The 22,852-nt window shown below is 41.1% G+C and overlaps 2 protein-coding genes across 4 annotated transcripts; both read left to right on the top strand.

Moving 5' to 3' along the window:
• The first annotated feature begins 1,957 nt into the window (after positions 1-1,957).
• Positions 1,958-7,856, top strand: bag3 (BCL2 associated athanogene 3). Of its 2 annotated transcripts, XM_063874944.1 has the most exons (5): positions 1,958-2,181; positions 4,763-5,098; positions 5,196-5,546; positions 5,645-6,104; positions 6,147-7,856. In XM_063874944.1, the coding sequence occupies exons 1-5, from the start codon at positions 1,984-1,986 to the stop codon at positions 6,683-6,685; spliced, it is 1,884 nt and encodes a 627-aa protein (XP_063731014.1). In that variant the 5' UTR covers positions 1,958-1,983; the 3' UTR covers positions 6,686-7,856. The 2 variants fall into 2 exon arrangements, with proteins under 2 accessions (XP_063731014.1, XP_063731013.1); XM_063874943.1 differs by having other exon boundaries at positions 5,645-7,856.
• A 903-nt stretch (positions 7,857-8,759) lies between these two features.
• On the top strand, positions 8,760-22,801 carry inpp5f (inositol polyphosphate-5-phosphatase F). 2 transcript variants are annotated; one of them, XM_063875528.1, is made up of 20 exons: positions 8,760-9,201; positions 10,801-10,881; positions 11,320-11,456; positions 12,119-12,247; positions 12,426-12,593; positions 12,682-12,738; positions 13,053-13,251; positions 13,918-14,097; positions 14,353-14,420; positions 14,684-14,808; positions 14,913-14,990; positions 15,165-15,285; positions 16,084-16,212; positions 17,079-17,196; positions 17,278-17,476; positions 17,563-17,634; positions 17,720-17,793; positions 17,965-18,093; positions 18,182-18,269; positions 19,172-22,801. In XM_063875528.1, exons 1-20 carry the CDS (start codon positions 9,105-9,107, stop codon positions 20,322-20,324), a joined length of 3,402 nt encoding a protein of 1,133 aa, XP_063731598.1. In that variant the 5' UTR covers positions 8,760-9,104; the 3' UTR covers positions 20,325-22,801. The 2 variants fall into 2 exon arrangements, with proteins under 2 accessions (XP_063731598.1, XP_063731597.1); XM_063875527.1 differs by having other exon boundaries at positions 12,408-12,593.
• The last annotated feature ends 51 nt before the right edge of the window (positions 22,802-22,852 follow it).

The following is a 22,852-nucleotide window of genomic DNA, read 5'->3' as shown; positions in this document are numbered from 1 at the left end:
ATTTTGAAGTGGAAAGGTTGCGCTTGTTTTAACCACCGGTGTTTCACGGTTCGTGGCAGTTTCTCGAACCATGGGGATATTTACGCATCTGTTGGCACGCATTAGATAACACATTTGATTTTAGATATTCGTTTTTATAGCAGTATGATTCCAAATATACAAAAGATGTATTAAGTATTGTTTTTTTCCTTGAAAAATAATTGCAGTAGCTGAAAGTTAGAAGGAAACGTGAATTAATGTATGCCAAAATGTCTGTTATGATGTTAGCACTAGGGGGCGCAAGAGACAGGAACTTTTACACTGCAGTGAGTTGTTGACGGATGCTATTGCTGTTATCTCGAGAAATATTTTAATGGAAAAAGGGCAACAAGTAACATCTCTCCTGTGCCATTATTCTATCGACTTTTCATCAAGAATACTGAGAGTTTCTCTGCACTCACTATCCATATCAAATCTGAGATATTCCAATTTTCTGTGAGCAATAGGTAATTCCTTAATCCCCTTAACCACCACCTAACCTGAAGTAAGGACAGGTGCAGGGTTAGCAGGTAAATGAAGGCTTGTCAGTGATGCCCCTTGGTGCTATAACATTAAATATTTCAAAAGCATGTCACAAAGTATTCTGGAAACATGAACCAAATCTCTGAATGAAGAATCAGATAATGATGTGTATGTATCACTGTATAATTGAGTGCAATGACTAAATGCTTTAACTATTGTGTCACATACAAATGAACAATGTTGGACTGACTGGAATTGAATCTCCTACTTCTCACTATATAATAAAGTATAAAAATAATATGAATTTCGAGAAATGCTTATTGAGTGTTGTTAATATACTTTAACCGGTACAGTACTTGGCTCCAAAGGCTTTGTTGTACAGGTTTTGTTATTGACAATTTGAACACTTCTCAGATGTCCAAATCAAAATTCTAAAACTGCTGTCTCTGAATTTAAAAAAATCCATGTCGTGATTTCAGACAGTCACCAGCCAAGTGAGTATGAGTTTTTGACATTTACTTATATCTTTTGTCTGAGGCTGAATGGAGTGTTGTGAATTAAGAGGTGTCACCTTGCCCACACTGTCACCCACCATAGCTCACTATTGCATAACAAATTCAGAGTTCCCCCAGACAGGATGTATCATGTTTGGAACCTGTTGTTATGAAAAATGTCGGGATTCCCTTGACTAATACACAGCAAGTTGTTCTCAAGCGGGGGTCTGAGGACGCACAGTGGTCCATGTTGGGTACTCTGATACAAGTCCTGTAAACAAAATGTTACTCAAGTAAAGTTACACAAGTATTAACATCAACATATCACAAAGTACCAAAGGTAAAGGCAAATAGTCATTATTCAGATTGTCTCATTTTAAAATCATATTTATTATACATGTTGGTTATAAATATTGATGCATTAGAGCGTAAAGGTGCAGCTAGTTTTAATTACTTGGTGTAGTGCAGGGTAGATTGGGAATTTACTCCAGGTGTAACTAAAGTCTTATTTAAGTGTTGGTTATATTTCACATCATTATCCAAAACGGAAAACGTATTTAATAAATGAATTGAAGTAAAAGTACACGATTCACCTCTGATTTCTAGTGGGGTGAGAGTAGCAATAAATGTAAATCCTCAAGTAAAATCCCTCAAATTATACTGAAGTACAGTACTTGAGTAAATGTACTTAGTTACTTTACACCACTGATGGTTTCCCCTCCAATCGGAGAGAATAGGACCGTTATGAAGGGAGCACTTTCTACACAGCTGCAGTGAAAATCCTGCGGCTTTCTGGGAAATTAAATGCACATCAGTGGTTTAATACGAGCCTATGTTGGGGGGTTTGCGACATAACAGCTTTGGGAACCCATGCCACAGTCTCCAGCGCTGTCCGCCCCCGACATTAACCCGGCTATTTCGAGAAACTTCCAGCCCACTTTTCCACGTCACTTCAAGGAATCTTTAAAGCGTCCGTCGCCTGCATAACATGTTTCAGTACTCGACAGCCAGCAATATGAACGGCATGAAGACACAGTCACCGACAATGACAATGGCCAACAATGACAGCGACCCTCTCCCCCTCGGCTGGGAAGTCAAAATTGACCCTCAGACTGGATGGCCCTTCTTTGTGGATCACAATAACCGCACGACAACCTGGAATGACCCGCGACACGACACGAAGAAGGTAACGGAGCTGCTGGATAAAGTTTGTCATTGTTAGCGGCTAGCTGCGGCACTACTCTTTATTTCTCCGTCGAGCTTAGTCGGTTCTAGCAGGTGTTATGGTGTGGTATGCTGTTAAAGACGTGCTACATCACTGTTGTGTATTAATCTTGTTGACTGTAGGCCTTGTTGGGCACCGTCACCTCCCCCTCACAGACCGCTCAGACGCCTATTATAACGGGTGATCAACCCCGTTATGTTCCAGTGTCATGATCTAACTCTATTATTACTCGATGACTCACCATGCAGTATGTAGTAGACTACCTATGATGAGCTTACGGTATTTCAATGTCGCTTCTTTCATGGTGGAAAACACAGCGACGTCCAGCTCATATTAAACTTTTTGCCTTACAAGGATTGAGGCTGGTCCCGTTCACTTTGGCCTGCTTGGAGTATAACTGTATGATAGAGGCTGCCCGGATATCATGTTCAGCTGTATTTATTACATGGTGTGAAAACATACAGGTCTACGGAGAAAACCCGGTTGACTGAAGTTAACCTCGCAGGCTGCCAGCTGTTAATCTTTCGTCTCACAGACAGACACTGTTGTCCAAAGTTAGTGTCCCAAAGAATCTGCTGGAAAGACACAGCTGTCAGGGGATAAAATTGGTGCAACGGTGCTGGCAGTGTGAAGTATCCCATACAGAAATGGCAGAGGGCAAAGGGTCGTTCACAGCTACTTCATAACTTTATTTTTCGAGCGAAAACGCTACTGGATTACATAATGTAGTTTTCTGTTCTGTAGGCTTCAGTACTTGGAGTAAGTGGGTAGATCTTTACTCATTTTTTTTATATATCATTGACAGAGTGCTGAACCTCTCAAGCGACTTGTTGCTCTATAGCTGTCATTAGCAGGTGTCAAGTTACTTGGTACACTATGAAAACAAATCAAACATACTTTTTTGTTGTGAAAATGTACATTTTCTGATCAATTGAGTTCCTGGCATGTGTGGATAGTATCATTTTTCCCAACTAATTGAGATAAAATGCTGTGATTGATTTCCTGTTTTATATCATTTTTCCAATAGTAAGTCCCCAATAAGAGTCACTTTCAATGTGATTATTACGTGTGCATGCATGCACATTTATTCTCAGATTCATGTTCTTTTTTATACGATAAGACTAAAACAGCTGCTAGTAAAAGAAGTTTGCCAAATGGAAAAAAAACCCGTTTTTTCAGCATAATATTAATTGACTCTCTTATAGGTAAAAGTTATCAAACAGTGTAGCAAAACAGTTCCTGCTCTTTGTATGACATAATTATGATAAGCTAATAACATGTTAGTTTAGAGCAGGGGTGTCCAAACTACGGCACGGGGGCCGCATTTGGCAACATGCGGCAGGTCATTTTGAATCGGCCGTCTGCAAATTCTGAAAGTATATGGCCCACAAATTCAACTTTTGCTTATCTTATATTGTACTTAGGCCTATCAAATATGTTGAAATATATTAATGAGCCACATTTTCAAATAAATTCAGTCATTTAAAATGTAAAACATTTTCTAACAAATCTTAGTTGATAAAAAAAAGCCCAATAACTCATTTCTATAACAAGCTTGATATAGAACCTTCATATTAACTCTTATTATAATCAATCTGAGGCTTCTGTTTTAAGGAATGAGCTGCCAACAAAATAAATGAAACCTTAAAGACAGATGAGATGTAGGCTGTTTTTTTCTTACAGCATTTTCTAGTATCGCGCATTATTCACCTACATTTGATTTCATTTGTTTTGCTAACTTATATCTTAACTTTTGAGGCAATATTCACCTCTATAAGTGGCCCCGCTCTCCATATATTTTTCTGTATGTGGCCCTCTGTGAAAAAAGTTTGGACACCCCTGGTTTAGAGGGTGTGCCAAAATATTGTATGCTATGGTGAAAGATGTCACTGTGGTTTTGGAGCAAAACAAAGAAACAAAGAGACTTTCTGATGGCGAATGAACATTATTCCATGTTAATCAGAAGTTTCTTTCATTATTAAATACTCAAAGAGGTGATACATTTAGCATTTCCTTGTGGAAGTTCCACATTTGACCCTATAACCTTTGCAGTTATCTCAGGACTGAGAGAACTTTCCTATTAAAAATACCTACGTTGTTTGTAATATTAGTCCGTACATGGTGGATTGTTTAGCTGGACTTACTTAGATAGTTTCGCTGAATGTATGAGAGTTCACTTGTAAAAGGTGTTTGATGGATACACAGAGGACATTGATGTTACTTCTTTACCTCAACATTCAGCAAAAATAGCTTGTTACAATAGAAAATAGTCTTGCTTTTTAAAATAGTTTTTAGTAATTCTTATTGCTTTAAATAAGCAAATCGTCTTTGATTTGACAAATGTAGTAGTAATTGCCTTTGATTGAGGGATTATAATGTCAATTGTGGTTCAGTTCTATGTTGTGTTTAATATAAGTATATCTTATTTAGTAGCTTTCCTTTGCTGTATCATATTGTTTAAAATAAATACATTCTTGATTATCAATGTTATAAAGATATAATAACTACCAATTGAATCCATATTCTATTGGCCCAATTTCAGGTCAGGGAAGTGTCATCAAATGGTCCCAACATACCACCAGAACCAAGCCCTCAGGAGACACAGAAAACCTTTGTGAGGGAGATGAAGCACCCCATTTTGCGCCCAGGTTATGTCCCTATCCCTGTCTTCCATGATGGTGCAGAGCTGAAGCAGCAACAGCATCCATGTTATTCCTACATCCAGCCAACTATTGCACAAAATATCCGATCAGACGGGCGGACACCTTCCCCGACGCCGGGGCTCCACTGCAGGCCCAGATCACCCCTACATGGATCTTCGGATAGCTGCTCCCCTGAGCCTGGAAAGGCCAGTTCGCCTGTTTCACAAACAGCAGAGGTAGGATTTTAGTACAAATGCTGCAAAACCATCTTTTTATGGTACAAAATAAATGACCAAATACTGAATTTTTGTTTCAATTCCAAATATTCTTAAGGTTTACACCGCCCCGCATCACCAACCCTCACGCCCAAGCAGCACTGGTCTTCAAGCAGGTTACATCCCCATCCGCGTGATCCATGAGGGTGGAGGAAGTCAAACACCAACACAGGCTCAGTTAAATCCCTCCGTCTACTCTCAGCGTATCCCCTACCAAGAGCACCATCAGCCCTTCCATCGCCATCAGACCGACGAATGGCCTGGCTATTCTGCAGCAATGCAGCCTCCCCGGGAGAGAGCTTCTCCGATTATGAATCCTCCACATCGCGATGCTACTTCTATTCACCTCCAACCTCATATTAGAAGCCAGTCACCTATTATAACGCAGGTGATGGGAGAGAGACCGCAGGTAATAAGATATTTGTTTGTTTACATTTGGATCTATCTTGATTTTAACGTCAGTAAGTGTTGAACTAAATTGTGACGTCATGTTTTTATACCTCTAAGGTTCAGCAGCATGTCCTCACAAGAGACCCGCCCCAGAAAATGGAGCAGGAACAACACATCGCTCAGCAGAAACCCGAGAACGCGCAGCTCCCCCACCCATCGCACACAGAAGTTGACTTCCAAAAGCCTCAACAACCTCAACAGTTCCAACAGCCTCCATCTCCGCAACCTCAACAGTTCCAACAGCCTCCACCCCCGCAACCTCAGCATTTCCAACAGCCTCCACCCCCGCAACCTCAGCATTTCCAACAGCCTCCACCCCAGCAACCTCAGCAGTTCCAACCGCCCCCACCTCCACAACCTCAACAGTTTCAGCAACCTCAGCAGGCACAACCTCAGACATCCCCACAGCCTCAGTATCCTGAACAGTTCCAGCAGCCGCCGCAACAGTTCCAGCAGCCGCCGCAACAGTTCCAACAGCCGCCGCAACAGTTCCAACAGCCGCAGCAACAGTTCCAGCAGCCGCCGCAACAGTTCCAACAGCCGCAGCAACAGTTCCAGCGGCCGCAGCAACAGTTCCAGCGGCCGCAACAACAGTTCCAGCAGCCGCAGAAAGTGGAGCAACCACAACAACATACTGCAGATATCACAGTACAAATACCTCCCAAACCCGAGGCCGAGGACACGACAGCTGTTCCCCCAGAGGTCCCACCTGTGAAGGTTGAGGCTGAACATGCTGCTCAGAGCCCAGTGCATCCAGGCTTGGCTAAAGTACAGCAGATTGTTGGAAGGGTTGCTAAACTAGAGCAGGATGTGAGATGTTTTGAGGGAAAGAAGAACGGTAAGAAATACTTGTTACTGGAGGAGCTGCTGACCAAAGAGCTCTTAGCACTGGACTCTGTTGACCCAGAAGGTCGTGCAGACGTACGGCAGGCGAGACGGGATGGAGTCCGGCGTGTTCAGAACATACTGGAAGAACTGGAGCAGCTGGAGGAGCGGCCACCTAGCGAAACAGCGATAGAGGGAGACAGCCAGACGCAGAAAGGAGAGCCCAGAATGATCTCCAAGGAGAATGTAGAGCTGGCAAAGGAGATCTCATAATGACTTCACACTGAAGAGGAGAGCAGGATGACCTGCTGTATATTTGATAGTGAACGAGCCTGCTTCAGCTATCTGTACTCCTCTTCTTTCTACAGCATTTGTGGAAGTTGCATGCATTGATTAACAGTGTTGGTATTTCCCGCCATTCAGCACATAATTGATGGTAGATCAGTGCAATCATGTTTTCAAGCAAATGTTGTTGCCTTCTATGTTGTGCCAAAGTCTTCATAATAAGACAGCTGTCAAGATCAAGGTGTTGTCAACAATTTCTAGTCAAATTGAAGTGGAAATAAGAGGCCTTCATCAATAAATGGAAGAAGAGTTGAAGTATTTTCTTAAGAAGTGTTATGTGTGGCGGCCTTTTGTCTTGATCAAATATTGTATGCAGCTTTTCTTAATCCAGTCAGAAAATCGGTTAGTACACAAGTGCAAACATTTGGGCTTTAAAGCAGAGTTCAGTCAACAGAAAAAAAAGCATTTCCCCCCTTTATAGCCACATGGTCGTGTTGGAACTGCTTTGTCACAGAGCACCGTGAATATGTTTATTAGATGCTGCTTTTTGACGCATTACCGATTTTGCCGTCTTTGCACTTTGCCATCATTGAAATGTATCATGCTGAAAGACCAGCAGCACTTCATTTGAAATATACAAGTTACACAGGTTTTGATTGATGTGTTTGAGTGTTTGTATGTGCATTGGTTTACTTGTTATTTCAAAAAATCGAAATTAGTATTTATATCCTTATATAGTATTTTGGTACATTTATGAATGTGTAATGAGAAATTGAGGTCAGATGTGGACCTTACTCGAGATGTCGGACAATCAGCACCTGGTGCTAATGAGGACTCACAGTTTAAGATTGTCAGAATGTATAACCATCGCAGCCACAATCTGTAATAACGCTAACACAACCCTTAATAATTCCAACTGTGAGAAAGGGCCTGGTGCTTAAAGAGATGAAGCAAGCAAACTCAATTGTTCAAAAAGATTACACTAATCAGTTGTTCCTAATTTGTTGCTTTGATGATCATAAGGTAAGGTGCCCAACCGGCCCTTACAAAATGATAGATTGTGGTAAAGTTGTATTCACTGTTTATGAATAGCAGACTGATGCATTGTTGAAAGCAAATCACGTTGGTATGTTTGAAAATAAAATTTATTTGACATGGATTTTGACTAATATTTGGGTTCCCAACAATTCTGCAACATCTGAGACTGATTACTATTTAGTAATATATTAGAAGTCTTGTTTTCTTTATCTTTTATCATTGCATTGGAACTTGCTTTAAATGTGTAGACGCAGTATGAATTTGAAGTCCACAATTTACTCATGGGCTAAATAATCCATATTTTTCTAATGTATTGTTGTGCTACACCTTTGGATTTAAAGACGTGTATCAGAAACAGTATTCAGCTTTCTTAAGTCTGGCTTAGTTTTCAACAGTAACATTAATGTCTCTGTCTGAGATCAGCTGCTCCCTTCCTGTTCCCTCAAAGCCCAGCTGAGTCATAACAAAACATTTTTGCTGCCTTATTCCTAAACGGGTGTGGACAGCTAAAATGTTGTAATTTTTTGTTCTTTTATGTAACATCAAAATAGGCACCTAATTCCTTTTTTTTGTTGGTGATTGTTTTGCACTTAATCCACTCTTTTTTCTAGATTCAAATGGGATAAGCTCTACTGTCTCTAAAAAAAGGTGCTGTAGCTGTGATGTTTTGCTATCACTGATATAAAGTATCACTTTTTCTTTTAAAGAAAAAGAAGGGCAAAAATAATGCCATGTAAAAGCTATATTCTTAGTAATATCACATTTATTTGAATTTAAAGACAAATAAAGCCGATCAAAAAGTTCATTCTAATTTGCACTTTCATCCGAATGAGGAGACCAACTATCAACATAATGGTTTCTTTCAATATAACATCACGAAATCTCTTATTGCAATGATTTAAAATATGTGGTGTAGTTTATGCGAACATGTATTTTTGTATGTAGGTCTACGGTACCTGCACACTGGTGATGACGGGACAGATCACGTGTTATTGTTTAGAGCAGGAAACTCGGTTACGTCTTGAACTGCACACAGCAGCTGGGACACCTCACTCATTGATGTGTCTTTGCTTTTACCCTCTCCAGCATGACAGCAGTAAGGGCTGCTTCCAAACTGGAAAGGGGATTTTATTAACATTATGCTTGTAAGTGAAATAAACAAATCCGATAAGCATCCAGCTGCTGCTGCTAGCTCGCTAGGTGGCTAGCTCCCGTAGCTCACCAGCCTGAGGGGGACGAGCTAACCGTGGCTAGCCAGTCGCTCTCTGGCTAGCTACAGTCAACCTCCAGGACGTGGAAGTTCATTATTACCAGTGCCTGGCTGCGAAGACAGCTAGTTATCTGTTTTTGTGGCACGTAAAGGGACAAAATGGAGCTATTCCAAGCCAAAGACGACTACATTCTCCAGAGCGGGGACCGTGCTCTTTGGTGCAGCCGAAAAGACGGGACCATGACGGTCAGACCTGGTACGTACTGATGACAGCTTTCTGTACCGCAGCCGGCCATTTACCTGACACTAACACTCCACTTTATTACCTATCAGAGTGAAATAATGCTATGTACTTCTTAGCCTGTTTGGTAAGTGAGTTTAAAACACCTCACTGGGTTAGTCTCATCTCCTACTCGTTATTGGCACTCACTAATCTCTGGTATAAGGGTTATCATTATATTGGTCTAATTTATCTAGCTGCGTCAAAGATAACAATTAGATTTTTTGCTAATTCATATGCGCCGTTTCTAAGTCTTGGAACCATCGTCTAAGCTTTTATTCTGGGAGTGCCAACACCCCAAACAGACTTCAAAGTTTTTGCTCTGCTCCTTATGTTACACACTGAGGGATTGAATAAACACACATAGTACAGGGCTGTAAGGAGGGCAAGATAACCTCATTTTAGCTTTCATATGATGTACTTGAAAGCTTAACAGATGTACTATTCAAATGTAGTGTATTATGAGAAAACTACAATATCATTCTAATGTATCACGTAGTGCAAAATATACAGGTACAGGCATGTTAAGTGTGTGAAGCAGCTCCTGGCGTTACACAATAATGCATAACAGAGTACCGATGTTGTTGCTCACAATTTTGATAAAGAATTGGCCATGATTACCTTTTTGAATGAAAGGGAATGGACTGTGGGAACTGCATATTAATCTGTTGAAAGAACTGCTGAACTAAAAGAGAAGTTTCATTAGTCACCAGAAGGCAGTGCCTGTCATCCTGTGTGTCGGTGGAAGTGGTATGGCTGTGCAGCCATCCTGAACAGGTTTTTAGTTGCACCACTGTTTCATTATTTAATTGGAAAAAGGGTTTCCACTCCTCTCTGGGTTTCCACTCCACTCCAAAGCACATCTTTCCAATATATCACACATTCTGGAGTGAAGTTGTGGTATTGTTCTTGTATTATTTCTTCAAGTGACTTTCGCAGGCAGTTCTTCTGTACATGAATTTTTCTGACTGGTGGAACAGGAAGAGTCATTGTCTGACGCTGCCTACAGTTCATGTTCTCCACCCTTAGCAGCACCTCTCATACTTTTCCAATTTTCTCCAACATTGATGTATAATCTGTCACCAATGCTAGGCATTCAAGTTTTTCCTTCTGGTCACTCGATTTGAGGAGACAAAATGAAGACAGGCTATTTTAAAACCATAAAGATGAACAGACATACATTATACAGATTAAGTGAGATTCTACTATCTATGGCTTGTTACTGCATTCCCCCAAGCTGCAATTTGTAGACCACGTACTCAACTTTTTTGAGAGTGGTAAACTGGGTATTAAAAATAACTTTAAGCATTATAACAGGAAGTCACCTAACCTCAACTCTTTCTCTGCACTTTGTGTTTGGTTAGTTTGAAAAATTAGCTGTTTGTGAAAGAAAAGGTGTTGCTGCCTTAAACCTTTCACTCAACTTGAGGTTCGAATAAACCAAGTGGCCTACATTACCCTGTTTATTCTGGTGTAATTGTTTTAACCCTGGCTGTTTATCTGGCTTGAAGCATATTTTAATGAGCTGGCTTTGTTACACCACTGATGTGTTTCATTTTCATGTTTCTGTTTCAGCAACCGACCTGTTGTTAGCCTGGAATCCAGTCTGTTTGGGTTTGGTAGAAGGTGTCATTGGAAAGATACAGCTTCACACAGGTAAGTGGAGAATGACCTTTATTTTTGACCATTTCACCTTCATCTGTTTTTTGCTTTTGCACCAGTATTTCCCATCTGTGTGCAGTGGATGCTTGAGTTGCCAAATCATTCAGTCTTAGAATTTATCTTCCTCACAAGAGAAGGTGTGAAAAAATGTGTTAAAGTATTTTGAAATGTGTGTACTTCCGAAGATGTTATGGTTGTGATTCCACTGATGATAAACCAGAGTTTGTATGGCCTCAGGGTAAGATAATCAAACATTATACCCTTCACAAGAAAATATATAATACATGAACATGGTTTGGATATTTATTTACCATGAGTGCAAAATCTGCAGCTAATGGCTGGTGTGCAGCTGCTTTTTTCACACCTCTCAAAATGTGAGGAATTCTGCACCCATGACGCAGCTTCCCCTTCTTTTTTCTCTCATGTTGGCAGACCTTCCTCTTGGCCTCGTATTAATCCGCCAGAAAGCCCTGGTGGGCAACTTGCCAGGCAACCACAAAGTCTACAAGATCACAAAGATAGCAGTCATTCCTCTGTCTGATGAAGAGCCCCAGGAGCTCGAGCTGGAGGTGTGTACACTACCGTAATGAGACAAGAGAATCAGTGTCCATGTACTTGTGCTGTAATTATTGCACTCAGCCCTTTTGGCAATCACTTAAATGGTGCTTGTGAGATGACTGAACTGCATTTAATTATTTCATAAATCCAAAAATACCCTGAATGCATCACTGTATGATTCATCTCTGATGTTAGTTGTATTTTTTATTTATTTTCACCCACACATTCAGAGTAAACATTAAATTCCAGACATAAAATCACTGCAATATAGCTCAAAGAAAGTAGAATATTACTAAGTTTTCAGTCTTTCAGGGAAACTTCATGGATGGTGGGACAGAGAATTATTTTCAAGTGAGTAAATACGGATAAGGATGATCCTCCCTGGATAGGCTTTTAGTCACCGTCCTGTAATTTCACCCCTTTGCTTAGAAATACTATAGATATAGATACTATAGACTATTTAAGATTGTTTACTGTGTTAGCTTTGGAAAAATAGAAATATAGAGTACTGGTTTTTTTTATGTTTGTTGAAATGTTTGTTTGTTGTTTTGGGAAATCTAAGGTGGTTTTAAATGAAATGATAACAGCCTCATCAAATAAACTTTATCTTTTGAAATATCCTTACTATCTGTATTTAATTATATCCATTTGATGGAATATACTCTTTTTTTAGCTTTGCAAGAAACATCACTTTGGAATCGACAAACCAGAGAAGCTGGCCCCGTCTCCCGATGAGTCAAAGTTCTTGATGAAAACCTTCAGCCAGATCAAATCTAATGTGGCTGTGCCCATCAAGAAAAAGGTATTTATATGGTTGTACACTCAAGTAAAATGAATTCCATTATCCTCAAACCTACACACTACTTTCTCAGCATGCTTTTAAAGGCTTTGAGTTTCTCATGGGATTTTTCTTTCTTGGGTTTTTCACTTACCGCTCTTTTCTATCCACACACCCAATCCAGTATTCCCCTGCCTTCCAGGTCAAGGAAAACAAAGAGAAGGAACGTCTGGAGAGGCGGCTGCTGGATGAGCTCTACAAGGTATTTATGGACTCGGATTCCTTCTACTACAGCGATACCTACGACCTGACAAACACGGTGCAGCGTCAGGGAGACTCGGAGAAGTCCAGCCTACCCCTATGGAAACAGGTATGGAGAGAAACGCGTCTTGCAGCTCATATTCATACCTCCAAAACTGTCACATCTGATTGACAGTTGTATTCTTTCTTTGTGAAAGGTGGATGACCGTTTCTTCTGGAATAAACACATGATCCAAGACCTTATTGACCTTAAGGTACATTCTTCTTCCATAGAGACACAGTGATTGTTTGTTTCTCTCATGTTAGATTTTTTTTTAAATGCCCTTTGGCTCCCCATTCTTTACATTTGTCAGCTCAAAGAGCACAGCTGGCCCTGCTGTGTAAGTGTTGCAGTTGAATATTTACCAGAGCTTTATCGGGAGAGTATGAAAATACTCTGTGAAAGCAAGTGCTAGCAGTTATGCAAAATACACAGATGTTATATTCAAATATACGTGGCATGCAAAGAGCTTCCTTGCCAAACAGCATTTTATCATCTTGTCCATTTTTTTACTTTTGCGTACTCCAGGTGCCAGAGGTGGACTTCTGGGTGATTCCAATCATCCAGGGCTTTGTACAGGTTGAAGAACTGGTGGTGAACTACAATGAGACCTCTGATGAGGAGAGGAGCAGCCCTGAGACGCCACCACAGGATATCACCTGTGTCGATGACATCCATCCACGCTTCACCGTGGCTCTTATCTCCAGACGCAGCCGTCACCGCGCAGGTAGAGCTACAAATTCTGTCTGCTCTGCCTACTAGTCTAGTTGCCAGCATTGTGAACTCGGAAATGTTTACCCCAATGTGTTATGTGAGAAAATGTACTGTACGAGTGCCCAGCACATAGAAACGGGTGGATGCTAACTTGCATATGTTGGGCAATTTGCTGATTTCATTTCTGACATTTTCACGATCAGAAAATGCAGTTTTAACCAGAAAGTGTTTTTTAGCCAACAGGGAGTACAAATATGGCCACTTTCTGGTTAAAACTCCCATTTTGGATCCTGAAAATGTGAGAAATGGATTCAGCATCATCAATTACCCCAATTATGCAATGTAATGCTAATTACGCAATTTATGCTAATTGTGCAAATTGCCCAACATATGCAGGTTAGCATCCGGCAGTTTCTATGTGCTGGGGACCCATACAATGCAATTCTAAAATAAAACTTGTGGGGTACCCAACATTTCAGGGTTCACAATAGGACTCTATGAGCTGGTAACTTCATGCATGAACTGTGATTCACCCAGAATATATGGCTTGTGTTTAGTCATTAGGAATGATTGTTCCCACATCGACTTCGAGTTTCTTTCACAAAAATTCTCTAGAAGTGAGGCATGATCTGTGATATAAGTAATCTGAATAGTGTTCGTGCATTCTTCTTGTCCAAAGGGATGCGGTACAAGCGCCGAGGAGTGGATACCGATGGCCATGTGGCTAACTATGTGGAGACGGAGCAGTTGATCCACGTGCACAGCCACACTCTGTCCTTTGTGCAGAGTCGTGGCTCCGTGCCCGTCTTCTGGAGCCAGGCGGGGTACCGCTACAATCCCCGGCCACGCTTAGAGAAAGGTCAGCAGAACTACTTAATCTTGATTACAGTTCTATAGAGAGGTTTTTCTGTTTAATATTGGCCACCTAGCAGCAAAACATTTTTATAGTTGTACCTTTTTAAACAAGACGTTTCATTCCTTACTAAGGCTGCACAATTGATCTTTTTGATCTTTTATGTTCAATTTGTTGAATGTTGGAAATAATTTTGATTGTGTTTTAGTCAGATTCAGTAACGTTGAAATCATTTGAATGCATGTTTTGTTGTTTTTTCAGGAGAGAAGGAGACCATGTCCTACTTTGCTTCTCACTTTGACGAACAGCTTAAACTCTATAAAAAGCAGGTGGGTTTGCTTTGCCAGAGTGTGTGTGTGCTTGGCTATGTGCATAGCATAGTTGTTGACTGCTTGTATACATCAGTCTTGTGTGAGAGATGCTTTTTAAACATGTATCAGCAATGTTACTTTTCAGATGTGAGATTCTATGTGCTTCATGTGTAGCATACCGACTAAAATTGTTGTCCTTCCTTAAAAATTCAGCATCTCATTGTGGGGGCAAAATGTTACACACAGAGCTAAATGACCGCACTCTTTACCATCCTCTTCAGGTCATCATTAACTTGGTGGATCAAAGTGGACGGGAGAAGATAATCGGCGACGCATTTCTGAAGCAAGTCTTGCTTTACAACAACCCAAACCTCACATATGTTTCATTTGACTTTCACGAGCACTGGTAAGAGAAACGCTTCCCTCAGCATAACTCGAGTGTAGTTGTCCCTTTTTGAAAACAAGTTGTATTTGACTTCCCCTTTATGCTTCTTGTATCCTGTGTCTCAGCCGAGGTATGAAGTTTGAAAATGTGCAAGTATTGACCGATGCAATCTCTGATATCATCACAGACATGAAGTGGGCCTGGTAAGTGGTGTCAGTGTTTTTGTAATTTTCAGAGTAGTGCTGATATCATGAACTCTTGCTTATCTTTCTCTCGATCTATTGATTTGTTTTGTAAGATAACTATAAGGAGCTGCTTTTATTGGGTTAAAGATTGTAGCTTTATGATTGCATCCTGTATGTATCGTCCTCCATCAGGGTGGATCAGGCCGGAGTCATCTGTCAGCAGGAGGGCATCTTTAGAGTCAACTGTATGGACTGCCTGGACAGGACCAACGTGGTGCAGGCTGCGTTCGCTCGCGCGGTGATGGAACAACAGGTAAGAATTATCCGTCTGGCAAAAAAACATACACTTGTAGGTGCTGCTTTTTAAATGTAATTTACTATAATACATTACTTTAACACTGAAGCTTACATTGTTCTTTATGAAGCGTGTGCCAAGCTAATTAAATGTAAAAGCTCCAACTCATTGCCCATTAAGAATGTAAAGAATGGCAATAATTAAATAACTTTTAAGTATATTTTTTCAGTTATTCTTTTTTCAGGGTAAATACTCATTTCACTTTGTTTCTGTAAATTGTTGTGCATTTTTAAAACAAGTTATATTTCAAAAACAATAATAATACAGATCTATCAACGTCGTCCTAGACATTTTATATGACTGCTGTCTAAAACTGGGACTACAAAGTGCTTCACCAGCCTGATTCAGCAGATTGACTTGGCAGCATGAGCCCTTGTCTCTGTTTGTTTGTTTGTTGGCCTTTTACTTGTTGTTTGTACAATAGATTACTGATATCTGCATATATTTGCTCATCAGATCGCACACACTGATGGCAGAGCTTGGATACTTGTACAGCAAAGATAGCAGAACAGATCCCTAGTGCACATCGACACAACCATAGTTTGTACACCCAAAATCTGTTATAAGCTTTCTAGAAATCAAGCAGCTTCACCGTATTCATCTCAGATTACATTTAATGAGAAGTGTAAATTGATCTATATAATATGTAGCTAAATATAGGCTGACATTTCGCCCAGATGCAGTGTGAGCTGAGATGGAGGCGTCACCATGTGCTCAAACTAACAGCATCTCTAATGTGTCTCGTCCTCCACGCAGCTGAAGAAACTGGGTGTGATGCCTCCGGAGCAGCCTCTGCCTCTCAAATGCTACAAGATTTATCAGATCATGTGGGCCAATAATGGAGACACTATCAGCAGACAGTACGCAGGCACAGCAGCACTCAAGGTAACAGGATTGTCTTGGCACACACATTCACTTCTGAATCAGAGTTTGCTTAAAGAAGCAGCAATGAAGTGAGGCGTCTTTGGACTCAGTTAAGACTTAAGTCAGTTAAGTGAGTTGTTTAAGATAAGGGATTAGCTTTCCCACAAAGAAGACTCACAAACCAACAGAGCAAATAGTATTTTAGTGGATTAAACAAATCAGCATGACAAGTATGGACTAGTTTGGATGTTTTAAAACAGACAGGTTGACAGGAGAAGGGGACAGAAAGAAAACAAACTCTAGCCACCATAAAAATATCTATATTTAGAATATTTTTACCACATTTATTTGTACTCCTGTATATTTCTTATTTTTATTTCTAATTAGTTGTTATGCTTCATTTTGTATTTTAATGCTGCAACGAAAAAATTCCCAGTTTGGGATGAATAAAGTATTTATGATTCTGATTCGCCTCAACTTCTAACATTCCTTTCCATTGAGGACCTGAAACTTTCATTTTCCTTTAGTGCTATCTTCAAAGTCACCACATTCCAGTGATAAAACCAGTGACTTTAGCTCACAGAACCCAGGAGTTGCTAGCCTACTGCTGCGATGAACGATCATTTAGTTTATGTTATTGTGTGACTTTGGTGTCATTAAGGTTTAAAACAGATTCACAGATTCCCCACAAATAAGACAATAAAACAATCAAAGCAGTGGTAGACAAGGAACCCCCTGTTCTCTGATATATTACGATTTTTTCAATGGAATCTTGTGGCTTTGAAGAAAAAATAGAAACACCTTAGACCTAATACAACCCCCCTTTCAAACAGGGGCAAAGATAAGTGAGAATACATACTGAACAGACACGGTATGCTCTGTTTCAGGGAGATTTCACCAGAACGGGGGAGAGGAGGCTGGCTGGTGTGATGAAGGATGGCGTGAACTCAGCCAACCGCTACTATCTGAACCGCTTCAGGGATGCTTACAGACAATCAGTAATCGGTATGAAAAAACACACATATTATAGCTCTATCTAAACTCAAAATCTGCCCCAGTTTCTGATTCCTCTGGCTGTTCCTCCAGACCTTATGATGGGCCTCCCTGTGACGGAGGACCTGTACTCCATCTTCAGCAAAGAGAAGGAGCACGAAGAGAAGGAGATAGAGAGCCAGAGGGGAGCGCAGGAGCAGGTCAGCCTCCTGCTGCAGACCTACATGCAGCTCCTGCTGCCAGATGATGAAAAGTTTCACGGAGGCTGGGCCCTCATCAATTGTGACATGAGGTTAGTAGCTAGCTGCCCTCTCTTTTGTTCTAGTTATTCATTTTAGTTTTTGTTTCTGAGTGCCTGTTTTTCTTATTTTCTACCAGCCTTGTTGATGCAACCAACAAAGACGTCGACGTGCTGCTGCTCCTGTCTGACAAAGCCTACTACATCGCTTAGTAAGTCTGACATTACATTCACCAAAGTGATATTTAGATATTGTTATCCATAGATAAATTAATGTTTGCATCTATTTTCTTGTAGCTACGATGAAGAAGCAGATAAAGTCAACCAATACCAGCGCCTCAATTTAGAGGGATTGGAAAAGATCGAGATCGGTAAGCACTTGCACTCAAAGCAGAAGTGAGGGTTCTTCGTGTTCACTCTCTCTGAGTCACCCAACACTTCCCAAAAGTGTGCTTAACAGTTTCTCACTAACCTTTCAGCAGTTTCTCCGCCTTTGATCCATGCAAATGGAAGTTACAAGTTGTGTTTTCTTTTTTCTGCAGGTCCAGAGCCTACCCTGTTTGGGAAACCCAAGTTCTGCTGCATGCGTTTGCATTACAGGAGCGAAGAGACCAGTGGATACTTTCACACGCTGAGAGCAGCGACACGAAATCCTGAGGATGATGGGAAAGGTAAGGATGTAATTATTTAGATTCTTTAAACAACAACAAAACACAATTTTCAAAGAATGGTTGAGACTGACTTTGTGACATTTTTCAGACACATTACAGTGCATAGCAGAGATGCTGCGCATAACTAAACAGGCCACAGGGCTGGACATGCTGGTGGTGGAAAAGAAGCTGGAGAGGTGAGGACTCATTTTTCATCATTTCCAACCCCGGTGCTTCACTTTTAAAAGGCGGCTCTGATGTTCTTAGAGGACAAACAGGACTGCGTCATATAAATATAATTAATTGAAATATATTCAGCTAATTATCAACTTTCCACGAGTCAATCTTTTATCCAATGTCCATCCTGATTACAACCAATAAACCATTCAATAATAAGAAAAGTGTAACCCCTGTAAGTCAGTTTTTCAGTGAAGAAACATTTCTAAAAATTAAAAGAATTCCAGTTAGATTGACAGCATTGATTTTGGTGCAGTTTGCATGTTTTATTGTGTGTGAGATTTAAAAAACAACAACATCCTCTTCCTGCCCTTTTAGAGACACATTTTTAACTCTCTTTCAGTCCTGCTCATGACCGCCAAATATTCCTTAATTTCCACATTGGGAACCCTTTGAACAGCAGTTTGTTTACATAAGTGTTTTATAAATGTTGGGTATTTAATCAAAAGAGACACTGAAACATTTAGTGTTGACTAAATGCTAGCGGGATGTTTTCTCCAGTCTGTGATAATTGATTAGTTACAACATAGATTTCAAATGCATTCCATCGAACACATAAAAACACACAGTTTGTCTTTAATGGAAACAAGGAAAATAGCATGTTTTTGCCTCATAGTGCAAACATTACTAAAAAATTAAATTTTGAAGCCAAGACTCCAGATGTAACACCTGATATAATAGAATACCAGACTTTATGCTGTATCGGCCCTATATTCAAAAATGTGGTTTCACTTTTTCCTAAGGATCTGGCTGTCTTTCTTTCAGCTGCACAGCTCATTATTGACTTATTATAGAAGACCCACACTTGCAGCCACCAAAGCACAGTCTTACCTTGGTTATGTTGCGTGTTTCTGTGTTCCAGGCGGCAGAGTAAACCTCATGAGGATATAATGGGCATCCAGAACAAACCTGCGGACCAGGTGCAGGGCAGCTCTGGTCTGGCTCAGGGCAAGAGTTTCCTTCTTAACAAATTCTCCTCCCTCAACCAGAAAGTCAAACAGACCAAGACGAATGTAAACATTGGCCCCTTCAAGCCCCTCGGGAGGCTGGGAAACTTCTCCAAACCTGATGTAAAAGTCGATTTCCTGAAGCCAAATATGCACGTCAACCTGTGGAAGTCCGACAGCAGCCTGGAGACATCAGATAACAACCCTGGGACAGCAGTCCTGAAAGACATGGCTGACGGGCACTCTGAAATCTCCGACGACTCCGACTCCTATAACTCCGACACAGAGCTGCCGTGTTCTGGCTCTTTAGAAAACGTGGATTATGTTCTGCCCAGCTGCGGCATTGTAGCATCGCATCCCCGACTGGGCAGCCGCTCGCAGTCTATCGGCAGCGTGGAGCTAAATGTCCCCTCTGTTATCAGGGTCACTGGCTGCGACGGGAAGCAGGAAAGCCCCACTCAAGACAGCAACGACAAGTCCCCAGGGGCCGCCTCGGTGGCTGAAGAAGCCATTCTGATCGACTTTGGTACTCCTATTGATGCCTACTGCCACCAGTTTGTCCAGGATGCACAGACCCAACCTGTGGAGGTGTTTGGAGAGCTCCCACCAGTTGCCGTCCCCGTGGTGCCTGTGCATAATAAGACCCTATCAAACTCGGAGAAGCAGCCCAGCTCCGAGCCCCAGCAGGTCCCGGAGGAGCCCCAGCTTCCAAGGCCATCCAAACTTGACGTCGACTCCACTACCTCCAGTTCCAACCTCCTCGCCGTCCAGAAGCCCAGCTCTGCGGCCTCAGGAGGCTCTCAGAGGAGCCTGTGTTCACAGATAGAGGGCAGCCTCGGCCCCTCACCCGCAGACAGCAACGGCAGCCGAGTAGTCTCCCCCTTTGCCAAGATCAAGAGCTCCATGGTCCAGGTGGCCAGCCTCACCCAGGCAGGACTCACCCAGGGCATCAACTTTGCCGTGGCGAAGGTCCAGAAAAGCCCAGAGCCAGATACTGTCAACGAAGCCCAAGAGAGCGAGCTGAAGGCAATGTTTACACAGTGCCAGACCAGGATCATCCAGATCTAGTGCTTTCCTTGTAGCAGGATGTTGTAGTCGTGTAGGAACCTCCTGTATGGTAGCAGTAACAAAAGCTTGCACTCAGCGTCACTACTCGGGCCAATGCGCTGTTGAATTTGCCCTTTAGTTAAACCTGCCCGTGTTGATGACTATTGTACAGAGCTTAGAAGTATAACCTGAGGCCTAACATGGCAGTGACCATGTTTACATGCACATAATGATGGGTTGCTTCCTCTTAGAGAGCACTGATTGTCTTGTCTAGTTTTTTGATCTAATGACAGTAAGCTCATATCCATTTTTGCCAGGTGTTATGAATCCCATGTTCCAATTTTATAGAAGATTTGATAAGAATAAGCGTATGTTCATCCAAATACTATATCACTCTAGGAACAGCGCTGCCGTTTAAGTAAATTGTGTGAGTATTCCTATCAAGTTGCAAGGAAATTCTTATGACATTCTTATAACTTAAGACATAAATGGCAAGTTTTTAAGATATTTTAAACTGTACGTGCAAAGTGGTATGCAGAGTATTTTTGTGCATGTAAACATGACACTAAAGTAATTCTACCCACAGTGCTTGCATGTGAGGTTAAGCCTAACTGATTTCGACGAGGCAGGTTGACATTAGCTGTACGTTGAAAGACCAATCGGACTTTATCTTGTACTGTACGTCACCCTGTATGTGCAGGTCACTGATCGGCGTTTGTGATATAGACCTCGTAATATCCTTCGATTTGTAACATGTTGTTGTAGAACCCGACCAAAAATCTTTTGGGATTTTCCTCAAAAGACAATTGTGTGTTAACGCTCCTTTGCATAACTGTCAGAAACTAGCCAGACGACATACTGTACGTAGTTATCCTATGTAATATCAATGTTGTCACGTGTAACTTAGAAGATATACCGTTCTAGAAATCATGAGTACACAAGACCTTAGTAAGAGTTTCCTGGTTGTTGATATGTACAGTGAGTATCGTATCTGTTCCCCGGGTAGAGCCTTCCTTTAAAGCGTTTTTTGTATTGATGGTAGGGAGGCATCTTCACGTGTTCAAAGAGGTATGAGCATTATATTTTGAAAGGAAACTGTCCATACTGACCCTGAATAACCAGAAAACTGCTGTTTGGAGTTTGATTTTGATAGAGAATTGAAGCTGTTCCGCTAATGGTTGTAGTTTAGGAGGGTCTGTTGTGTCCTCGGCCAGGGTTGTACATTGACGTCGCATGTCAGGAGAGTAGCATATAGTAGATATATATGCAATTGCACCCATCCATTATTCGAAATACTGACGCTTTATGCACTCCCTAAACTGAAAGCTTATTTGCCTTAACAGGGAATTGAAGTGGGATTATGTATATCAGGTATTTATGGCAAAATCTACCTTTTTAAAGTCCATCCTTTACATGTCACATTGTCGTACTGTATTAAAAAAAGAAATCATGTTCAGGGTTTTGTCATCAAGCTTTATTTTGGGATATTTCATCCGCGGGCACAATCGTTAACCATGGAAATGAGCAGGTTGTAAAACATTGTGTTGGAGTGTTTACGCTGCTGGTATTTGGGAGCTTAGAGTCCTTTATGTTTATATGCTATGAAGCCGTAAACATTGTTATATTGTGGATATATCCGTTAACCTCCAAGTGAGGTTCCAGCCGTTAGTCTTCGCTGTCAGTCAGTGAAAATGTCCCATGTTACTGTCCTCCTCCACCACTTCATCACTCTGCTTTGTATATCCGTGTCTATTTATGATAAATAATATTAAGATTTGCTTCAAGACGAAATATCCCAAGATAAACGGTCGCACGTTTCATATTTGTGTGTTATATTTGCCTGTTTCCTTCAGTCAGCTTGCTCACCAGCAAATACTTGTATATTTTATTGACTATAATGATGGTCAGTGACATTATATAGTTGTGACCTGCTGATAGTGTGGTGCTGCCAAAGCTTGAGGGTGTAATGCTAAGGTTTAATGCAGATGTTGGAAAGTGATTTTTTTTTATTTTAACTGCAGGACATTGGAGCAGTTCTCAAGCAGAGCAGAAACGTATTTCTGTCCCAAACTTGCTGTGTTTAGCTAATAGGAACAATAATCCTCAACATTCCCGCTATAGACCACAATGCAACAGTGTTGGTTTCTGGTTTTTATATGCAACAGAAGGCATAGCTCTATTTGATTCTATATTTGCTGGGTGAGATTCTTCTCCTTTCCATTTTGTTTTTACACCAAGTGCTTTGCAACCACCTCTGGATTTGTTTTGTCTGTGGTTGTCCTCCCCTCTTACTAGGACCCCTGACCATGACAAAAACACATGTGACTAGAGGTCTTAAAGCATTTGATTTGCACTGTTTAAGCACATTTTCTAGCATTGGCACCATTTCATCTGAATGTCCGTACTCATAACTTTCCTCTTTACCAACTGACTGTTGTCTTGGTTTTCCACGGTGTACTGAGATTGTATTGTATATTAAAGTATCCTATTTATTCTTATCCTCTTGGGTGTGTTACTTGATGACAAACCACACTTTGTTTAGGAAGATA

Source organism: Eleginops maclovinus, chromosome 22 (genome assembly GCF_036324505.1).
Source record: "Eleginops maclovinus isolate JMC-PN-2008 ecotype Puerto Natales chromosome 22, JC_Emac_rtc_rv5, whole genome shotgun sequence".
NCBI classification, from domain to species: Eukaryota; Metazoa; Chordata; class Actinopteri; order Perciformes; family Eleginopidae; genus Eleginops; species Eleginops maclovinus.
Note: the sequence above shows the minus strand (reverse complement) of the source record. Positions and strands in the feature narration are given on the sequence as shown.